This window comes from Priapulus caudatus, unplaced genomic scaffold (assembly GCF_000485595.1).
Source record: "Priapulus caudatus unplaced genomic scaffold, Priapulus_caudatus-5.0.1 Scaffold1, whole genome shotgun sequence".
NCBI classification, from domain to species: Eukaryota; Metazoa; Priapulida; class Priapulimorpha; order Priapulimorphida; family Priapulidae; genus Priapulus; species Priapulus caudatus.
Genome location: NW_014577062.1, coordinates 950,012 through 972,616, shown reverse-complemented (window position 1 = coordinate 972,616; position 22,605 = coordinate 950,012). Strand labels below are relative to the sequence as shown.

At 37.8% G+C, this 22,605-nt stretch overlaps 3 protein-coding genes across 5 annotated transcripts in view; 2 read left to right on the top strand and 1 right to left on the bottom strand.

Moving 5' to 3' along the window:
• Positions 1 to 565: 565 nt before the first annotated feature.
• LOC106811399 (28S ribosomal protein S27, mitochondrial-like) lies at positions 566 to 4,251 on the top strand. Its single transcript, XM_014815025.1, has 10 exons — positions 566 to 667; positions 1,146 to 1,213; positions 1,364 to 1,422; positions 1,649 to 1,763; positions 2,031 to 2,109; positions 2,250 to 2,416; positions 2,583 to 2,825; positions 3,022 to 3,102; positions 3,404 to 3,543; positions 3,722 to 4,251. The coding sequence occupies exons 1-10, from the start codon at positions 664 to 666 to the stop codon at positions 3,981 to 3,983; spliced, it is 1,218 nt and encodes a 405-aa protein (XP_014670511.1). The 5' UTR covers positions 566 to 663; the 3' UTR covers positions 3,984 to 4,251.
• LOC106811033 (tetratricopeptide repeat protein 37-like) lies at positions 4,231 to 21,401 on the bottom strand. Of its 2 annotated transcripts, XM_014814588.1 has the most exons (26): positions 21,207 to 21,401; positions 13,104 to 13,247; positions 12,583 to 12,747; positions 12,301 to 12,432; positions 11,997 to 12,092; positions 11,320 to 11,434; positions 10,989 to 11,135; positions 10,674 to 10,775; positions 10,200 to 10,333; positions 9,895 to 10,082; positions 9,495 to 9,612; positions 9,159 to 9,338; positions 8,876 to 9,036; positions 8,619 to 8,736; positions 7,901 to 8,292; positions 7,544 to 7,758; positions 7,242 to 7,381; positions 6,970 to 7,092; positions 6,652 to 6,793; positions 6,282 to 6,447; positions 6,061 to 6,188; positions 5,800 to 5,920; positions 5,464 to 5,638; positions 5,091 to 5,261; positions 4,650 to 4,743; positions 4,231 to 4,568 (listed from the first exon to the last, which is right to left on the bottom strand). In XM_014814588.1, the coding sequence occupies exons 1-26, from the start codon at positions 21,294 to 21,296 to the stop codon at positions 4,396 to 4,398; spliced, it is 3,930 nt and encodes a 1,309-aa protein (XP_014670074.1). In that variant the 5' UTR covers positions 21,297 to 21,401; the 3' UTR covers positions 4,231 to 4,395. The 2 variants fall into 2 exon arrangements, with proteins under 2 accessions (XP_014670074.1, XP_014670150.1); XM_014814664.1 differs by lacking the exon at positions 11,997 to 12,092.
• Positions 21,402 to 21,494: 93 nt separating this feature from the next.
• The window catches only part of LOC106813864 (neuroblastoma-amplified sequence-like), a 26,968-nt gene continuing 25,857 nt past the window's right edge, over positions 21,495 to 22,605 (top strand). For both annotated transcript variants that reach the window (XM_014818138.1, XM_014818209.1), the window contains exons 1-2: positions 21,495 to 21,839; positions 22,115 to 22,206. In XM_014818138.1, coding sequence (XP_014673624.1) covers positions 21,723 to 21,839; positions 22,115 to 22,206 — 209 coding nt within the window. In that variant the 5' untranslated portion in view covers positions 21,495 to 21,722. The remainder of the gene's footprint in view (positions 21,840 to 22,114; positions 22,207 to 22,605) is intronic.

Here is a 22,605-nt window from a genome sequence, read left to right as displayed (position 1 = left end):
TTTTGATAAGTGCAGCATGCTGTATTTGCTAATTAATAAACTATCAAAATTGTCCTGTTCATCTCTTCTTTATTCCTCCTTAAATTTGAATATTAAAGGTACTGCCCGAGAATCCAAAAAATCCTAAAATCCGGATCGACCCAATTCCCGAGCAATCCGGATTTTCGGACTTCTATTGTATATAGATCCTGATATAGATATATGTCACAGACTCACACCATTGAAGTCAATCTAACCTGTGAACATAATTTTCCAGATTTTTTTTTTCCATATTTGCATTTCTAAAATGCATTCAAGAAATCTGTGCCATAGTGTGAGAGCATAAGATAGCATCTAATGCATCGTTCTCAGGATCAGTGTGTGAGACTTGACAGGTCTGGTAGACTGGTACTAATGTTATACTCTATAAAATAGCCTTAGTCTGGGGGTTGTTGGCGCCATTTTTTGATTTTCACATCTAAAATGAGAAAGAGGTGGCAGTGCATGGCATGGTGGGAAACTATAATAGCAGTAGCAATACCCATAGCAGTAAAAAAATAAATCAAGTCATAATATTTTGTTCCAGGTTTACAACATTTACGCAGATACCTTCTCACAGAAGCATATGTGTGCAGTGATGCTTGGAGAAAAAGACTAAATTCTCCAATATTCAAGGAAATTAAAATGGGTAAGACCCTTCATGTATCAGTGTCGTAGCAATTAGAGTAAAAATTTTAATAGGTCAGCAATAATCGAGTAAGGAAAAAAGCAAGAAATCTATTCTTCAATGCACTTGAATTGCATTGTTCTTGCAATTGTGCAATTGAACATCCCTCGGTACTTTATATTGTAGCAAAATGCTTTTCCATGTAGCATTGCATTGTGTGACCACATGTAAATATATAATTATAACCTTTATATCATGTATATTGGGTATGTACATATTAAATTAGCTATTGCATTAGATCGCCATTATTTGTTCTCTGAATATGCTATTGTTTATTAAGCTATTGAAAAATGAATTTCAATGTGCCTGGAAATAATACAACAGTGCCATATTAATCTAACAATTGTTAAGTGCCTATGTAGAATGTAATTATTTAATTATAAGCTTATAAATTACCGTTTCATTGTTCGCATAAGATGATGTATGTCATCTTTTTCAGATGCCTTTGGGGTTGACATAATTAAAAACTGCAGAACAGGTCGTGCTACTGCTGTAGATGTGGACATTGTAAGTATACTGTGAAGTAGCATGATTTAAAAATGCAACCAAATGCAATTTAAACAATGCATATATTCTGGCAAATATTTTACATGTTTGGTATAAGTCGTTGTGGTTAATAATTGTGATAACAAGCAGGGTGTCAATTAAATATTGCAGTTTGCTAACAATATCACTGATCCTGTACAACTATATGACTTGGAAAACATTTTGAGCAAGTAAGTACATGTGTTATTCAAATTATTATACACATTTATACATGTGTACATGTGTGATTATGATTATGCTTTATGATTATGCATTGTCAAGCTCCATGGTTCATATCTGTTTATGAACTACATGAAATAAATTTCAGCTATGTGATTTGCATATAAATTCATCCCCCTATACAAGGCTTATAAACTTTCCACGATGAAAGTGCTCAAATATAAGATTTTTTTGCAGATTTAGGCGAACAAAACACACAATTTATACAATGGACTCAACACATTATGCAGTGGTGCGAGCATTTTTGGAGTTTAAACAAGAAGATAGACTACTTGAGATACTTGAAAATAGGGTAGGCCTTTTAATCCTGCATATTAGTTTTGATAAATTGATAATATTGGCTTTTCATTATGGAGTAGATTTTAAACATATTCACATGCTTGTTTTAAACAATTCAGCAGTCTTAAAACAAATGTTCCACATGTAAACACATTGTGGTGTGTGATAATCAATCTTGCAATAATAAATAGCCAACATAAACTATAATTAATTAGCAAGGTTGATGTGATATCAGGGACATAATGTTGTTTTGCTACAAGAGGTTTGCTCTATTTTTCAGCTACTCTATGGCATATTCCCCGACTACTATAGTATGAACATGCTTTTAGATCGTTACATTGAAGATAAAAACTACAGAGGTATGTGGGAGTAGATTATTAGTGTTAGGTTGGTTGTGATTTATTTAATTTCCAAGCAGGAAAATAAATTTTGTACATGATTGTTACCAAAGAAAGTAATGTAGAATATGTAGGATAAGTAAAGTTTTAATACATTTTAGATGCTGCTAGAGTGGCATCACTGATGATGCTACAGGAGGACTTTGAGCATCCTTTGTTCAGCCGCTTGGCATTGTATGCTTGTCATATGGACAGTGGCAATCCTAAAGATGAGCCAGTTGTAGAAGCAATCGATGAACAAGAGGATGAAGATGATGATGATGACGTGGTAAGACTTTTATCTAAATTATCAGTGCTCTTTTTATGCTTTGTTATGTTTATTTGTACTAATCAACCTGTAAAAACTTAATATCATGTATAATATGAAACATTTTAATATTAATAGTCTAGTTCTAGTGCCTATATAATAAGAGTCTCCTAATTCTACTTTTCAGATAATCAAGAGGGTCGGTTGGATTAAGAATCCATACTTTGATGATCATTTTGACCTGAAAGATCACCAACTAAAACTCGGCAAAACTCTGATGATGTTAGGCAGACTATATTTTAATGATAGTATTGTCGGCCACAGCTACGAGTTGATTGGATGGGGATTGTATAAGAAATGGGACCAAGGGCTGGAACTTTTGGAACAATTGCTAAATTCTGAGGAAAAACCAGCCATCTTTCAAGAAGCGGTGCGTGCATACAACACTACAGATCATGTGTTGTTCCTATCTTGTGGTATTCTGCTCATAATATAATTTAAAAAATCCAAATGTATTGAGATCTGCTGGGTTTTAAAGACCTGAGTTTGAATTGTTAACATTTAAAAAAAAGACATGCAAAAGTAAAAGGGGAACCCAGGGGTTTATTCAAGTATTCCAATTACAGCTGGAAAGGTTTCAAGCAGCACTCGATTGTATTGAAGAAGATGATAAAGGTACAAAGATTGACATTGTTGAAAGGTTCACTGTAAGTATACAAACTATAAAATGCCAGATACGAAGTGTAATTGTTGTTGCGATTTTTCACTTGCATACGTAGCAAATAAAAATGTTCAAATATAGCATATCTAAACATTTAAAAAAAGTGTGCATCTATAACATGAAAAGATTTCACACGAGATTGCATTCATTGTATAATAAAGGTGAACAATTCAGTGTTTATTTTTTTATAAAAATAAAAAAATTGTGTGAACGGGATGTTTTTTTTAAACTTGTCATGTGAATGTAAAGGCTAAAAATACACATCTTTTTGTATCTTGTGCTACCAGGAGGCATCCAAAAAATTGTCAGGTGCTGGAAAAGTTTCAGATGAAGATCTCAATGCCTGTGTGGAGAAGCTCGTTGAGAAGGATACACTCCATAAGCTGGAACCAGCAGATATTGCAGCACAACAGGAGCTTTTCATTCAGTAAGCATTGGAACACTGCTCAATACATTGCATTACAGTTGGTAAACTGGCTAATATCCAAATAAAAAGCATTATTTTCGTTTCCTAATGTTCAGGTGCCATAAGAGAATAATAATTAATAAATAATAATAACAAATAATAAGAGAATACAAGGGTACCCACATTTAATTTCCCATAGGTGGGAGGAGGCAAGAAAGGCCAAGTTGGAGCAGCAGATCGAAGAGTACATGAAGCAGGAACGAATTCGCGTGATACGCAGTAAGAAAGAGTACATCACGAAGCGCGAGGAACTGTTCTCGTTCTTCGACAGCGAAGACCGAATTAAGATTGTGCTCGACGAAGAGAGACAGCGCGTCGAGCGCAAGCTGAGGCATCGGTTTCAGAAGAAGAGGCCCGAAGCCGATGAGTTTGACCTTGCAGATAGGTTGGGGAAAGTGTAATGTCATTCACATTTTACTTGTTTTAATGCAAGGTTACCAGAGGTCACATACAATAGTAGAACGGACATGTATGTTTACTAAGTTCGAGTTGTTAGTTACCTAATGATGTAATCATTAGGGATATATTAGGTAGGATTCAGCTTCAGTCATATTAACATTTTTGTATATTCTGTTGTAATAATATAGGTTATTACTTTGTATCTTAGGAAAGTCTAGTCCTCAGGACAGATCACTGTAAATACAATCATTGAATGTGTCCAGAAGCAAAGCACATTTTTTATTATATTTACTTTTCTTCAAACAATACTTGTCACCAAAAACTGAATGATGCAATCCAAGGCTACTCTGGTTAAACTTGCATAAGCATATAATACCACAGCTATAACATTACCCATACTTTGCCCCTAATATATTAATTCAACAATTTGACCCATTCATGAATTTTCGATACATAATTGTCATTTTGCAGTGTGTTGAGGATGTGATTTTTTAGGCACAATTCGAAATGGCTAAAGTTCTTCCCACTACCAGAGCGACTGACAGCAATGCAGCAAGCCAATAGACTTGTCCAGGTCGTGGTCCCACCTGCAAAACAATAGAGAGAAATTTACATCGGGCAGTGCATACATGATTGACACATTGCTAGAGAACTGCATTTATTGGTACCTGGGTTTTGGTGAACAGCCCTCTGGGCGTACTGTAGAGCAGCTTTATAGTTCCCAGCAGCCAAGCCACACAAGCTGGCCAGTAGCTGTGACATCTGAAAACACAACGAGCATGTGTACATCATCACACCCAAATTATGTACGAGGTGATATAGTGAACTTAACGTAGCAGCTGGAAGAAATCGTAACCAATCAAATTCTTGACCAGACCCTGCAAATAACATGCGTTCACTTTCATGTTGTAGCTGCAAGCCAGTCACGTGGCTAAGGCACGTGCGTGAGCAGGAATAGAGCATGTGCTGCCTCACACAACTGTGTATAAAGTTAAAAAAATTTACAAACCCTACATGCTTTCACAACGACATAACTGCACGCCAGATTCACTACGAACTATTAAAACGAACCACAATGCCTACAAACTGACCACAGATGACAATCCTACCTGTGATGTCCCGTCAGATAGGTGGAGTGCCTTCTGTGCGCACAGGAAGCTGCGCTCTGAGGCGGCAGAGCACTTTAGCAGGGCTTCACCCAGGAGAAACCAAAGGGATTCCAAGTGTGGGTGAGCATGTACGTGCTTACTAGCCTCACGTACTGCCATTTCCGGCCTGCCCTGAAACAAGAAGCGTGTCGCTTGCACAATACTGAATGCCGGGATAAATATTGGTTGCCATATTGGAATTTTAAAAATGAATAGTAATGAGAAACTTTCGGGTAAAATAATTTTAGGTTCTACACTGGTTACTTAGGTTCAAATTCTGCTCGCCACTGTCACTCCTACACGTTTTGAATGCTTGTCATGCAGCAGCACATACCAGGAGTGTGCCTAGACTGGCCAGCAGTGTTGTAATATCAGCGACATGGGAAACGTCCTGCCTGTGTTTGTGCAGCTCGTGTAAGGCAGCCTGAGCCAGTGTATCATCCCGCTGCAGACAACCGAGTGCACAGAGGGCTAGTAGGCCCATCGTAGACACTGGCTGACAGAGGGAGCTGAAGCAACATAGATCCCCATTGTTTATTTAAATGATTTCCCCTTTAAGAGAGTTCAGAATGAAAATGAGTCCTACTGTGAGCTAAGCGAAACAAAAGAACCGTGGCATATCTGGAATTTCAGATGTATTCTCTAACATTAAAAAAAAATATGAGCTTGCCTTTTGAAAAGAACGGACTTTGCTCCAGCAATGTCATTAAATTTGTAGGCTACCAATGCCATGGCAACCAGAACGTGTGACTTGTCATCTTCTGGGCAGATCTGTAATCCTTTTTCATAAGCTGTATAAAAAATCACAATGAAAATGAATCGTAGAATTTTAATATGAAATATAATAAACCAAGCTTGAATTGGTATTCAGTCAGCAGTTATGGAAATTTAAATGGCAAGTAAGTATACGCTTTGTGTTTAATGGTCACACCTTGATAACTCTCCTTCATCATGCTCGCCTGGTATAGAGCAAGTCCCATGCCACAGATGCTTTCGAAGTCTGCTTGCCCCGTCACAGTCTGATAGAGCTGCACTGCATCTACATATCGCCCCAGTTTGCTACAAACAACAACAAAAAAGCATTTCATCTCATATGAATTGCACATTTCATCAGCCTCTATTAGTGCCATCTGATATCATAATGAAACCCACCATAGTATTCGGGCGAGGTTGAGTCGTACTTTGGCCTGGTGCTCACTGCTCTCCTCTAACAATTGTGCGGCCCTACTGAATGCCCTGCTGGCTTCCGTGTACAATCCAAGGTGTTCCAGCAGCAGGCCATACATGATATATGCTAACGAGTTGCCTCGGTTTCGATCTGGATAAATGCAACCATTGGGGATTAAGAAACACCAACTGCATCAAAATAAAATTTGTTGCCACCCTGCTGTATATACATTCTCTATGAACGAGCATCGGGAAGATTTTCGAGTAAACGACCGACTATACATTTAAGAGTATCAAATCAGTTTACACAAGATGAGGTGCCAGAATAACCTTAAAAACTTTCATGAAAACCTACCAGTGTACTTTGCCATGGCATCACAAGCACCAAGAATACCTGGTAGCTGTTTATTTGAATAGTGAAAGGATTCGGCTTTCTTCGAGGACATGCCCTGCAGCATTTTGCAAACCCAGTTTGCATAGCCTATGGCGCCTTCCATCTGCAAGGACGAGAAACTAGACTAATGTTTCAGCAACACAAAAATCGTTCACAGGCATATAATTAGCTAAGATTAATATTAGCAGTTCATCTACCTCACTGCAGATCAACACACTAAGGAATAATTTAGCTCAGACGCGACGCAGATCATGTCTATAGTAAGTAATAGTGACCTACATTCATGCAGAGTTCGGTAGTGTGGCGAAACAGGTCCATGGCTTCTTCATTACCCACACACTCTGCAATCATGGCTTGTCCAACCCAGCAATACACATAGGACGGATCTAGTGCTTGAGCCACCTATTGCATTTCCAGAGGATAAGCTGATTGCAAAGCTCATTCATACATATAGAAAGCTTAAAAATATTATAGAATGAGTCTTAGTTTTTACTGACATATTACTGAACCATTTTCACTAAATGTTGTCTCGAGTTAATAAGTGTAATAACCTTGAATGCTTCGTGTGCTAGTTCACAGTTCTCGTGTATGAGATAGAGGGCGCCGAGGTTTGTCCATGCAATAACATTGTTTTTCTCGGCATCGATTGATTTTATGAAAGCATGCTGTGCCAAACGTGGATTCGATATCTCTGCAAATATAGAATGGATACAAAATTGGTTAAACTATATTAATTTATTTACAACTTGCAGAAAAGAATGATTGATTGGCTTAGCATTTTAGTGTAAGAACTGTACAATAACTGGAAACCATATTTTTATAAATGATTGCATTCCGTAGTTTCTCCCAATACCTTGACATGCTGCAATAACACCGAGAGCAGACCAGAGCCTATAGTCCTGTGGTGATATTGTTACTGCTTTTTTTAGTGACTGCAATGCCTTACAGCCCAGTTCCGTCTTCTGGGTACTATCCATCGTACATGCCATCCTATAATAATAGCTGGTGCCCAGATCCTGCCATAGGCTGCAGCAATCAGGGAGCAATCTCAGTGCCCTGCCGTAGCACCTGCACATACGAATATAATACAATTATACAATTACAGTATACATCTTTCACTGAAATTAGTCTTCAACCCTTTCACGACTAAGCGAAATTTGCGACCACATGCAATGTGCCTAAATACGAAATACCACAGTGGAACACTTACTTCGAGGCAAGCGACAAGATGTCGGCTTTTCCCACAGAGAGTGTCTGGCCCAACTTGCTGTCACCGGCGCGCAGCAGCTGAGCTGGCACGACAACATCGACGACATCTGCTGGTAACTGTCGCATAAGCATGCAGGCATCCGCCATCAGTTTCCACAGACAACTGAAGCCCGGCTTCAGGTTGACAGCCATGGTGAGCACGTCAATGATGTCCTGACACACACGCAGTACCCTGCCATGAAAGTACTGCTGCAGCCACGCTCGCGCCTGCAGGAGACTGGCTTCAGCAAAGCCCCTCATCGCAGGGACGTAGTCTGGAAACTGCTGCAGAAGGAGCTTGTACTCCGATATGGCATCCGCGTAGAGGCCAACAATCTGCTTGATAGACGCCACCTGGTGTTGGGATTGAAAGAAGCAGAGTTTCACCAGCAGACAAGACAAGCGAATGAATAACCTTTTATTGTTTGGTTTAGTCCATATCATTCATGCAGAATAATAATATGAGATGTGGCTTTTTATCATCAATAATTCCTTATATTTAATCGATTATCAGCACAGCGGCTAATATTTACAAGTTGTAACAAGTTGTTGTGATTGATATTTTGAGTGCAAAATTACTGACAAATTTTATATAACATGTAGAGTACAAGAATGCCAATGATGTCACGGAAAATAAACACAATAATAATACTCAAACACATTTCTTTGTACTTGCTTACCTGATACATACAATAGACAGAGTCAGGACTTAACTCTAGCGCTCTACTATAAGCTTTCATAGCCGCAGTGTGACTGCCTCTCGATGTATAAGCATCTCCCAGGCACTCCCAGCAATGACTGTGAAAAGAAAAAAACAACTAAATTAAATTTAAACAACAAAGAGACACCCATATTAGTTATTGCACACCTCTGTACAATATGATGACAATAACAAGTATATTAGAAGTACACTGGTACGGATAAATGTGATACATACAAGTCAGTGGGATTTGTACGCAGTGCAGCCTGGAAGGATGTGACGGCTGCAGTACTGTTTCCAGTGTCTAGGTAAGCCAGACCTAGTCTTAGCCATGCCCACTTGCAGTTGACTGGAGACAAATTACCAGTGACTGCCTTCAATAAGTTCAAATTGGCTTCCTGAAAACCAAACTGACTTGATAATGAGATCATATAGTGATATACACGTTTCTCTAATTTTAACACAGTGGTGTAAAAAATATATGCTCATATAATATAGTAAGCTAACAAAACATTCTTACATGTTCTCCACTACGCCTGTAGGTATCACTCAGAGCAATGGCAGCATCTTCACTCTGCTTATTCAGGTCATAAGCTTTCTGATAACAGCGTCTTGCTTTATTCAAGTCTTTTACCACTTCAGCATAAAAATGTCCCAGGTAGAGAAAATTGCCATAAAAGTATGGATCAAGTTTGGCTGCCTATATAAACACATAAAGAAAATAGATTCTGGGCAATAATTTAATAAAATACAAATATAAATATGATGAATAAACATGCACAGCACAAAAACACATCTGGATTAATTAACACCTCTAATATCTATTTTAGTTGAAACTCGACGTTGCAATCAATACCTTAAGAAACAGTGCAAAACTCTTCTCACTTCTCTCTTCTCTTCTTTTCCAATGTATAATACCCATTTGATGATTATACCAAGCACAGTTATCATCTTCTTCCAGGGCTTGCTGTACACTATATATACAAATGAAGAATATTAAACCTAGAGCAGCCCAATAACACAGATACTGACTGTTAATTCTATAGTCACTACAAACTGATCTCCTGGAACTCATGAAAATGAACGTCTTCCTAGATGTTGTAACCTTAAATATGATGGCTTCTAATACAATCAAAAGACAGGGAGAGCATTCTATAAGTATATCAAAGTAATATTAGGTGCCATGTATGGCATATTGAAATACATAAACGTACTGTACTATGCCCTCATTAAATATCTTGTTAAATCACCTGTACCTTTGTTCGGCTTCTTCTAACTGTTCTTTTTGTAAATGCACCCAGCCAATGAGAGCCAGAGCAGGAGCTGGTAAGCCAGGCATGCACTCCGTTCCAAGTTCCATGGCTTGCTCAACCTTACCCTGCTGTAGTAGCACATAACCTAACTTAATCTTGATATTGGCATTGGCTCCATCCATCTTTATGCACTGAATGGGAAAAAAACTCGCATAAATAGATGCAATTAACTAAAATCTCATTACCGATTGGTGGAACACTGATGAGTGTCAACTGTGTATACTGGCCACAATTGCTGGATCTCATACCTCTGTATAAATTTCCTCAGCTTTACTCAGCTGCACTCCTCGTTGCAAAGCAAGTGACTCGGCCAGTACCAACCTAAGGGCTTGTAGCAGTTTTTTGCACTCACGGGTCTGCACTTCTTGAACAAGCTGTATTCCTGTGTAATAATTCTGACATGTCACTTCCTGCAATAATTTATTCAAAACTGTACGGATTATCTGCTTCTTTATTAAAGATTTTCTTTATTCTATCCTTAGATTTTCTAGATATTTTAGATTTTCTAGATTTTTTAGATCCTTCTATCCTTAGATTTTCTTATTAAAGATTTTCTTTATTCTATCCTTCTTTATCTGCTCTTGATTTTAAATATCATACCAAATCTGCATGATTAACTGATACAATGATTGCTTACATAACTCATATGCACCCTACACAATCACGAATTTAAACATGTTTGTGGGCTATTTAAATAAGTTATTTTATAATTTCTTACTTGCCTTTTGCAGCAGCTTGTTGTGCTTCTTCTACACGGTAGAGCTTGCGGTTTACTTTACTCAAGTATAGCCAACCCTCTATACATTCTGCAGAGCGTCCAATACCTGCAAACACCCTGAATACTTTTACCAGTTGACAGTGAAAACAGTGTATGGGTAATAACGAAATAATAGCAACTACATATATTTAAAAGCATATATGTTTTACATCTCTTTGTACTGAAGTTGTGTATTTCCTTCATGATACATGTAAACTAATAATTTTTTTAACTTATTGAATCACATTTGTATAACATGAACTATTTTCCATTTTAATACCTATTTGTAAAAGTTCAAGTGCATTCAAATAGTCCTGTCTTTTCATTTTGATAACACCATTAATGATGGCACTCAGTCCAGATGGCGGCTGTAGTATATCCAATCTTGCTGCTACTGATTCTGCTTCCTCAATCGCAATAGTCTCTTCTGTTAAAATCAATTACTGTTATATTATTCTTTATAATGTCGATCGATAGCTGCATTACCTGCTTTTCAATAAAGCACATATTCTGAGGTACATAACATTAAACTTTGATATTTGATTTATTATTTCCAAGTAAACATTTTAAAAAGGCAGCAGATAATATGCAGCCTATATTTTTCTGCATACCTACAGATTTCTTTAAAATGACCCGGCAAAGGATTTTCAAAGGAGTCTGTGCATCTGGATACATATTCAACATATTCTTGCACTCTTTCATCACAATGGCAGTCTCGCTATCACTCTGTAAAGTGAGTACAAATGCATTATTCCATATAAACAATCTACACTTTTTATCTGCACTCATTTAGAAGCACACGAACACAGGTGTAAACAGGTTTGACTCAATTTTGTTTTAACTAGTAACACCATTTGGATGCTCCAGATATTACACCCTGTGATATTTGAAATTTGGCATTTAGCTATGGTAAACACTGTAGAAATAATATGTTAAGTCTTTATAGACACATCATATATGACATAAGTTTACATATTTTGCAGGTTGTTTACAATGTACTGTAAGATTTTTCAAAAAAGTGCATCAGGTGACCTTTATACTAAAATATGTAACACATAAAAGTCAAGCATGAGAGCATCAAAAGGGGTTTGAGCTGCTAACCTACACACATGCACAAAGCTTAACTGGTCACAGCTACATGTGTCCACTTGTGTAAATCAATTTCTATCACGTCATTTATTATGTTTGATAAGGATACACGTGCACACCACCTTCTGCGGTTTCAATGTTATTTAGATGATAAAATAATATATCAATATGCTTTTTACACTGTGTCCGAAAAACTTACATTGGCAATGAGCTGTAAGAAACTTTCATTTATCTGTTTGTGGTCATCACTTGGTGCAGCCAAACTTTTGAGTAGGTATTCAAGTAAATGACACAACTAGAGGAAATATAAAACACCTAGATGAGTAAAATGTCATGATTTGAATAAATTACAAATAGCAGTTGAGATGATCAATGCCAACTCCAAGAGTATGGCAATAGAGTCTACTATCTTACTCATGTAACATCCATAATTTCCATAACATCATATCTCAACTCTTAATCTGAACTCATTCTCAAACTCTCAACAAACCAATATCACTTACAAATTCAGAATGGCCCACAGAAAGTGATTTCTGTTGTACTAGATATTGGGCAAGTTTCTTTGTCACTCCAGATACTCTGTCCTCCATATTGCTTGGAGTTGTTAATTTCATACATTCCCATGTTTTTATAGCCTGAATAAAAAAAACATACATTGAACATGTTCAATATAGCCCACAAAATGCAAAACTTTGGAATGCTACATTGCATTAAGATAACTGGAAATTGATTGATTTGAGATTTAATTAAATTATATACAGCAAAGAATTTACAGTATGGTTTACCTCATTAATGTTTCCAAGCTCTATGTGTAAGAGGGTTAATTTGTCTTCAATAGCAGCCATCTTACTGTTATCAGTTTCATTGTACATCTGCTTCAATTTCCCATACACATCCACTAGTTTTGTCAGGTAAGTGTCACCACCTTTCTCATAAAATCCACACAGGCCCTATAAAAATGTGTTTTGGATTATTACTAAAATGCTAATTAATAATAGCTATATCTTCGACCTACAAAATAGGGTACAGATTTATAACGGGGAGCATAGAGGATATAGTACTAGAAATCTGACAGAGAAAGCTTGAAAATTTTAAATTTGACCGCAATATTGTCCTAATTTTAACAATTGACCTCATAAATTCACAGCGTAACTCCATAAGCAGATAAGTGTGCATGCTACGACGAAAATAAGCAATGATTTACTAAATCCATCCCTCTTTAATCATATAAATGGCTTTAAAATTAGTTCCACCCAAGGTGATCACACCTAGCTAGAAAAGACTGCAACTGCTACATGTAATATACCTGCCATGCAAGGATCTGTTCAGGTGCATTGTCGATAGCTCGCCGATAAGCAGCTTCAGCTTGCTCTGGCTGGTCAAGCTCTGCAGCTGCTACACCGATAAACACCCACGCATTGTAGTTATTCTTATCTGCTTTGATGACTAGCTGGAATGGAAATATTCCGATTATGGACCAACTACATTCATTGAGATACAGTAACATTGTTGGTTTTAATGAGATGGCCTGGTAAGACGTCTAATCTGGTATTGACATATATACCAGCAAATATGTGTAAGGCTGGTCAGAAATCATATAATACATGATGCTTTTATGAATTGGGATGTGCATATGGTACCGGTACTCAGATAAATCATATCTGCACAACCTAGAGACATTTGTACAAGACGTGATCACTATATTATTTTGTATTCCTGTGGTTCTCTTATCCATCATATATTATACTATTTAAATAATTTATTGATATATTTATATTAATTTATTTTATTTTTTATTTATTTCTCTCCTGCCTCTCTCTCTCTCTCTCTCTCTCTCTCTCTCTCTCTCTCTCTCGCCCTCTCTCTCTATATATATATATACAGTGTTCGAAATAAGGGATATCCGTTTGTCCTCACTTGTCCATTTCCATGGAGGACAAGTAGACTTGTCCAGTAGCTTGTCCGCTGGACAAGCAGAGTTTTAGAGCAACATTTTAGAGCAATTTTTCATCATTTTCTACCATAGCTGGTCAGGGTGACTGTATGACTGTCAATGTACTGATTTCACTACATTTTGTCGTACGAGTTCGATGTGAATAAAAATACAAATGTATACAAACATGACTTCTTTTGTTCACTGGTCCTTATTCTATCTTCCGGTAGTATTACAAACTGCGTAGCTTACTTCGTTTTGACATAATTCGTACTTTTGCACGACATGGTTTTCACGTTAGTTACCGTCGTGTGGCGATGCAAAGCCCGAAATTCGCACACACAGCTAGTTGAAGGAGGCGCGCCAGGGCTTTTCGGCCATAGCCTAGTCGAGTGCAGAAAATTCGCCTAGAAATTAAGTTACGTTGCACCAATGCTGGGTTTAAAAATTAAAACTATTTTACATTTAAACTATAGTTAGAATGCCTTGTTTTTATGGTTGAATCCCGCAGTTTTTTTTAAATAAACGTTGCGCTGGTAAAATATCTGAACTACTTCACCCGCGGAAGAATGATGTGCATGAATCGTTATGAGTAAACCGACGCTCCAGCCGATTGTAGCTTTTCGCACATGTGTTTTGCATTAATTGCATAGCAACCGTTAGCTCTAGCCCGCGTACAGTTGCCGCTGGCGCTGCCTGAGGCGATCCCTGCCGTGCCTCCTTCAAGTAGCTGTGTGTGCGAATTTCGGGCTTTGCATCGCCACACGACGGTAACTAACGTGAAAACCATGTCGTGCAAAAGTACGAATTATGTCAAAACGAAGTAAGCTACGCGGTTTGTAATACTACCGGAAGATAGAATAAGGACCAGTGAACAAAAGAAGTCATGTTTGTATACATTTGTATTTTTATTCACATCTAACTCGTACGACAAAATGTAGTGAAATCAGTACCAAATCGCTGTCTTACTCCTTTGTCATTATACGCTCCTGGTATTATGTATTGTTATTATAAAACTTTGAAGCTTCAACTTTGTTAAGACAAGTAATCACTTAAAATAAATAATTGTCCTTCTTTAATCTTTTATGTTCTTTCAAGTTTGGTGCCTATTTTTAACTGTTAGTGAACTGTATTAAAATTACAAAGTAAGACATTGGGTCTAAAATTTAATTTGATTTTAACAATGTATTGCACACTTACTATATTTCTATGTTATTAATCAGGACAAGCAAAAATTTTGCAGGACAAGCAAAAATATCTTGTAGCTTGTCCGTCGGACAAGCAACATTTTTTCCTTATTTCGAACACTGATATATACATATATATTATATATTATATATATATAATCAGGGTTCTCCAAGCTTTTGAATTATAGCATGGTGGTGCTACTCACTGCTAGGGGGTTCCGGGGGCACGGCCACACGCAAAAATTTTGAATTGTAGAATCTCTGAGATGCAATCTGGGACACTCTGTGTGTAAATTTGAAGCACTGCATGTGAGATAAAAATGTTTGTTTTGCATGGGCAAAGCTATCAGAAAATTCAAAATAATTATTTCTTGATGAGCTAGAAAACACTCGGATTTGAACTATGATGAAAGTGTCAATGACACTGTAGCTCACCACAAAAAAGGACACAGATGAGTGAGTGAGAAGAAGTCAGTTTTAATTGAGCAACCATCGACGTACATTATAGAAACAAAGAGTATATATGGGAGAACTCCATGTGAAAATAATAAATAATATATATATGAATTATAAATAATTTATAAACCAAAATGAATCACAATTTGACAGTAGATGGCGCTATACCCGCTTTGATGTTTCTTAGCATAAATCATTATATCATAATAATAATAATATCATAATAATAGTATTAAATCATAATATGTTCATAGCAGGAATTTTGCATTAAAGATATTGTCAATGAAATCTTGTAAAACGAACCAGACGAGTGTGACACCACAAACTGTTTGTTATCTGCGTGTCTATATAATATGCTATATAATAGCTAAACCCTACCTAATTTGCACAATTTTTTTTTTAAATATCAAAACCCCTAGCCCTTATTCATTCACATACCAAAAATGAGCAAAATCTGTTGAACCTGAACCGACTTATGGCAATTCCCATTTTTGGCAAAAAATTGCCGTGGCTCGAAAGTGCATCGACTGGCGTGCTCCAAAATAGGACGTTTAATATGGGAGCATAGCAGTAACAACCATACCCAATTTCAAACATGTGGGTCAAACAGTTCCTGAGTTATCATTGACCGTAGCCAAATGTTGACGGACAGACGGACGAACAGACGGACGTACGACGACCCATGGCAATAGCTCAGCTTGACGATGTCAAGGTGAGCTAACCGGACGGACGTATGACGGACGACGACCCATGGCAATAGCTCAGCTTGACGATGTCAAGGTGAGCTAAAAATAAACATTATTGTGCCAGCTAGCCTGCACCAGTTGGTTGGGATTGATTGTCAGTTCAGATGCAAAATATTGAAAGCAAAAGGTTATACACCATAGATTAATTTTGGTACTATAACACGCGTACATATAAAATAGCCGAGTCGGTTTACAGTTAGTGTTAGGGTTAGGGATAGGGATAGGGTGACTGTTTGTACTTGTGTGTGGGATTTAATTGTTGTATTATTAACTTCTTATGTATACAGCAGCATGGCGGCTATGATATTTAGCGTGGCGGGTGCATTTTAGGATGGCGGGGCTCGACAATAGCCTGGCGGGCCGCCAGGCTATAAGTGCCCTTAGAGAACCCTGAAAAAATATATATATATTAGTGATGGGAATCGGCTGGAATTTCATAATCGATTGTCGGTTTCCCTTAACCGATCGATAATCGATTATAATCGGATAATCGGTTAATAATAGCATAGATTTAATTTAATCTTACTTTGCAGGGCCCTAGCTAAGATTTTTGTTCCTGTAGCCAAACAATTAGCCAGAATCAATTTCCATTAGCCAATTTGGATTCCTGTTAGCCACATCTGTAGCCTAACATTTTCTGAACACAAAAAGGCGATAAATAATTTTTCTTTTCTTTATTTTTCACAAAACTTTTTATATGCTGCAAGTACAAGACTACACTTATTTAATTGCCACACAAACTATTATTCCCCACCTGTCTATCACTGAGACACTAACACTATGATTCACCACCATGACTCTGACTGACTGACAGGAGACATTCAAAATTGTCTGAATTTTTTTCTTCCACTGCTGGCAGGAAAATTCTCTTATCTTTTTTGGCACACCACTGGACATAAGACTTTTTAAAGTCAAACATCTCTTCTTCTGGGCTTCAATTTGATGCGTTAGAATGTCACAAACAGCTCTGTTTTCAGGTTATATTCTTCAGAGCTGTTTTAACCAAATTATGTCTGCTAAAACCCTCTCCACATCAACTGGTGTGGATGAATAGGTGGTCACAAACAGCTACTTTTTACAGTACTGACGCACGCACGCGCACGCACGTACGCACGCACGCACGCCGCAGCTACAGTATAGACAGTACTATACACACACTATAGTTATTTACAGCAATACTAATAGTTTACAGAAGAGTTTTCACAGCACATGCATATACTCTACTTACTTTTGTAACTTCGGATGCTATTGAACCCAAAATAGCTGCTCATAAAAGTGACTATATTCCCAGTTAGTACTTATCAGGTTTTACTATTTTTTACAGTACCTCACACACAGTACACACACAAACACACACATACACGCAACGCACACGCACGCACCGCACGCCACACACACGTGCACGCACACGAGTAGTAAAAATCGTTTGACTTTTGCCAGCGTCGTTGCCGTGCCGTGCCATGCCGTGTGGAGACAGGCCCTTTTTTAAACACCAGAGATACATGCGTCTAAACAGAGGAATTGCTCCGACCTGTGATTGGAGGATAAAAATAGACCCCGCCCACTTTTCCATTTTTGGAGGATAAAATAGAATTCGTGACGTTTCGTTTTCACTGGTCATAGCCGCGCGTGCTATTTTGCTAATTAATTAGACTAATCGCGCTTCAATTTAGACTCAAAATTCCCACAGAGATTAAGGCTAGGACATGTGTCTATAATAGCTAGAATTTATAGAAATGTAACTCAAATCGTTTCGCTCCATATGATAGTTAGTACACGGTCCTACCCGTCATAGCATAGCGTATGCGGCGATGAGTGGGCGCGGTCTTTTTTATCCTCCAATCACTGGTCGGAGCAATTCCTCGTGTTAGACGCATGTGGTTTTTCTGAGGGAAAATTTGACAACGGTGGTAATGCCAGTTTGTGGGGAAAACGCACATGATGGATTCAAAGGCGTGCAGTAGGCACGAATGTGGATTCTGCAGGCAGGACCGCGGGTGAGAGAGGTAGAGGAGGTCTGGGGGTCTCCCCCAGCAAAATTTTAAAACATTTGAATGTCTTAGACTGCATTTGATGCACCCCCGAAAATAAAATCTCACCCTTTAGTTTAAATCTTACTCTGTTTAGCAGACCTACTAAGTCTCACGCTGCTCATTTCCGCGGGAGACTCACGCATCTGGACCCATTCTCCCGCCGCTCCCGCATGCCCTACGCATTCTCACGCATGCACGCCCAAAAAAAAAAATGAAAAAAGCAGCGCCCGCGACACCCCTGGTTACCCACCGTCAGTGGCTGTGCACATCGTGCACGTGCTTGCTGGCTGGGCGCATTGATTGAAGTACGGGGGGGGGGATGCACTGATTGTTACAGTTCGCTGTGTGTGGTTATGCTGTATATGTAGGGGTGGGCACCGCGCTGGTATGAATGAGCGACAGCCAACTTTCCGGAATTGAGGAAAAAGCTGCCAATCGGAATGGACAACAGGAGACGTGTGCCGGCATGCAAAAAGAAACGCTGCCTGTTTCGACGATCAAATAGGATCGATGTTGCTATGCTGGTCATGTTTATTACGGAGAAAATTACCTTCGTCACTTTTTTCGCCCAAATAAGACTTCAATCGCCAGATTACTAATTTGTTCGCCATTGGCGAATTGGCGAGTGGGGTAGCGAGGGCCCTGCTTTGTATATACAATTATACATAGCATTCAATATTATCATGTTTTATGATCATGTATTAACTCTGTGAAGGTTGCTGTTATGTATATCAATGTCTGCTTCCTATACAGTATTTAATCAATTTAAAAAGAAATGTTTAAATGCCTTTTATTAAAACATTAAAAGTTTTTAAACAACATGCATCAAGACTTGTTTTTATTATAGTAAGTAAGTTGTTTGTGGTTTCTAATAGTGGAGGCTGTGTAGCGCCGAGTTAATGTCATGCCAATGGAATATCTTTCTCCACATAATGTAACAAACAATACGGAGAGTAAGAATCTCATCACGGATAACATCTGTGGGACAGTGTCAAACCAAAACAAAGACACTGTCCAATTTGTCCATGTCTATAAGTACACTAGTACCGCTCTGCAATCACACTCATAGGTGTCCTCTGGACTACACACTGATGCACTTCTACTTCGTACCAATACATGTCCATGTTGCGATTTGGTAATTTATTTTTTTATTTTTTGTATTTCTGATAATCGATTATTTGTTTTCATAATCGATTATCGAATTTGAGACTATTAATCGATCGATTTTTCACTTATAATCGATCATCGGGACATCACTAATATATATAATATTATATATATATAATACATACAGGGCTATACCTCTGGCATTCGCCACATTCGCCACCTTCGCCACCTTTACCAATCACGTCTACCACTGTATATATAATTACGGTATAACATACTGTTACTGTTAGCACATTATATAATATAGTTAGTATTATTATTAGTAGCAGTAATGGTTAATTACAATTAAATTAGTATTAGCTGTAACGCCGGTAAGACTGTACGTAACAATGTGATTGTCATTATAGCCGCTTCGCTCTGGCGGTTACACAGAAGTGTTTCCTATTATATCGAGAGTATATAGCTACATTAGGAGTGTTCCCAACTTTGATATCATTAATGATTAATGATTGACAATCCTAACCCTAACCCTAACCTAAATGACATTAAACCACAAACTAATATATGACCATATATATATATATATGTGTTATTATGACCATTAATGACATTAAAGGCCAAGACACACTGCAGCGACAACGACCGATCGTAACGACAAACGACTTTTCAGAAAATTAGATATTGCTTCCTATGTATTTACTATTGCTTCCTATGTAATGAGCCATTGCACACTGATGCGACGACGACCACCTCGACAACAAAAATATTTAGAAAAGTTTCTATTTTCCAGCGACTTTCGCCGGCGACACTTTACAAATGGCCAATCACAGCCGTTTCCATCGGCACGTGACATGGCCATTACGTCATAAATTTATAAACCAATGCTAGCCAGGAAGTAGACTGGTTCCCAGCGCTAAACTCGTACCGCCTGTCAAAAACAGTGGGGCCGCGAACCCATCTAACCAAAACGTGCAAGGCTACGGTCAGCCATCAGACGTGATTATTGTGTACGTTCGTATAATATGCTGCGTATATATTACTTTATTATATTATCGTTATACATAGAGCATTTTTACAGCAATTTATTTAAAAGCAGCAGCAGGAGTTTTTTGCCGTTTGCTCATGTGTGCCACTGGCGTGGCGCTGTGGTGAGTGCTGGGTGAACTTTGTCGTTACGGTCGGTCGTTGTCGCTGCAGTGTGGCTGCGCCAGTCGCCGCGACTGTTGTCGTTTGTCGTTACGGTCGGTCGTTGTCGCTGCAGTGTGGCTGCGCCAGTCGTCGCGACTTTGGCGTTTGTCGTTACGGTCGGTCGCTGTCACTGCAGTGTGTCTTGGCCTTAAAGTTGGGAACACTCCTAATGGAGTATCACCCTTTGAAGAGGCCACACCTGTACGCTGTAGAGCTACTACTACTCATAGTCATAGTCATAGTACTAGTACTAGTAGTAGTACTACTACTAGTACTTAATACTAGTATAGTATAGTAATTAAATTACTAATTAAAACATAACCTCCTGCCAACCCCTTGGCGGAGGTAATTAGTAATACTAATAGTAATACTACTATCACTAGTAGTACTAGTAGTAGTAGTACGTGTAATGATGTATACAAATTTATGGCAATATGATTAATTATATCTATAACTATATATATATATAATATATATCTAGATCTATATCTATTATCTACATCGATATCTACTCTATAACTATAACTATTAGTATTAGTATTACTATAACTATAACTTATAAATATAAGTTATATTTATAAGTATACTTAGTACTATAACTATAACTGTATAACTTGTACTTATAAGTTATAGTTATACTTATAGTTATATTAAATATAACTTATACTTAAGTTATAGTTATAGTTATAGTATTACTATTAGTAATAATAATAATTAATAATAATATAAGTATAATCAATCAGAAATCACCAACCACACCTTGCAATGCTTCAAAGCCTCTTTAAAGTTTTTAATGCGTATTGCCTCACGTGCATCTTTTAATGCATTCTTTATCTCTTTTGGGTCCATTATATCATATTATAACGCCAAATATGCCACTGACTAGTCACTACTATTACTAATATATTATAACGCCAAATATGCCAAATCTACCAACTTCTTTGGCATGAGGGGGCAGCCATTGGTGCGCATTGATTGGCCGAAACCATGGCGCTTCGATCGCGCAGCCACCGAAACCGGAACCGGAACCTGGCTGCCTAACAGTTTTGTCACAGATGTATCCCTACTGTATGTAAGTCTGTTGTTCTGTCTCTAACAGTAACAACTTAGTTCTCTAAGCCACGTCCATTATGTGTTTGTATCTTAGTTTGTTTTAGTTGTAGTTGTTATACTCAGTCTATGGCCGAGTGAAGTCAACAATATTTGATATATTTTGAATAAATATATATGCCACGGCACAGGCAGATTTGCGGTATCACTTGAGTCTGCATCGCCATGGCACAGCCAGTGAAACATCAACATCAAGAAACACTAGAAACATATGATGACGAAGAAACAGTGCTGTATGAGTTGCTTGAGCATACAGAATGGCAACAAGAGTGGCACGAAACGGTACGCCAGGAGCTACTACTACTACTACTACTACTAGCAACGCGTCAGTTTTGGTTATTGGCAGAATAATACAAATATCATAATTTTTCATATGTTCTGTATGCCAATTTTACGTGCAGTTGCATTCTACAAATTACTAATAGTACACTATAGTGTACGGGTTCACATTCATTGCATTTGCAGTATACTATATAAAGAACTTGCGAGTTCTTGTGTGTAACAGTTTTGATAACAAATTAGTTAAAGACGGTGACATTGTTTACTTGTGATTACAGGCACGACCACCTCGATTATCGTCTACACCTGCGTACTCCACTTCTACTCAATCTGCATGGTCATATTTAAAAAGTTTTGTGTATCCACTAAAGTACGTGTACAAGATTAGGGGATCTACTAAACCGCGAAATGATGCGAAATGCTGCAAAATGACACAAAATGACGGCCTCCTAAACCGCGAAATGACACAAAATGACGGCCTCCTAAACCGCGAAATGACGTGAAATGACTCAAAATCATCATACATAGAATAAAATAAAATGATTTTTTTATTAAATTAAAGTTAATTTGTTATTAAATTATCTTAAATTAAATGAAAATGCTAATTAATTTTAAATTAATTAATTAAATAACGCGATATGTCGCGAAATTACGTGAAATTACGCGATATGACGGCTTAAACCGCGAAATGTAATAAAGTCTGTAGCAATTTATATTCTTATAACACACACGCACACGCATACGCACAAACACACACACACACACACAC

Coding starts and splice junctions, on each gene's coding strand:
- LOC106811399 (XM_014815025.1), top strand. Junction 2,417..2,582: donor AAGATGATGATGATGACGTG/GTAAGACTTTTA, acceptor TCTACTTTTCAG/ATAATCAAGAGGGTCGGTTG. Junction 3,544..3,721: donor CAACAGGAGCTTTTCATTCA/GTAAGCATTGGA, acceptor AATTTCCCATAG/GTGGGAGGAGGCAAGAAAGG.
- LOC106811033 (XM_014814588.1), bottom strand. CDS start 21,296: ATGGACCCAAAAGAGATAAAGAATGCATTAAAAGATGCACGTGAGGCA. Junction 4,744..5,090: donor TATCTGACGGGACATCACAG/GTAGGATTGTCA, acceptor TTGTGTTTTCAG/ATGTCACAGCTACTGGCCAG. Junction 4,569..4,649: donor GGCTGTTCACCAAAACCCAG/GTACCAATAAAT, acceptor ATTGTTTTGCAG/GTGGGACCACGACCTGGACA.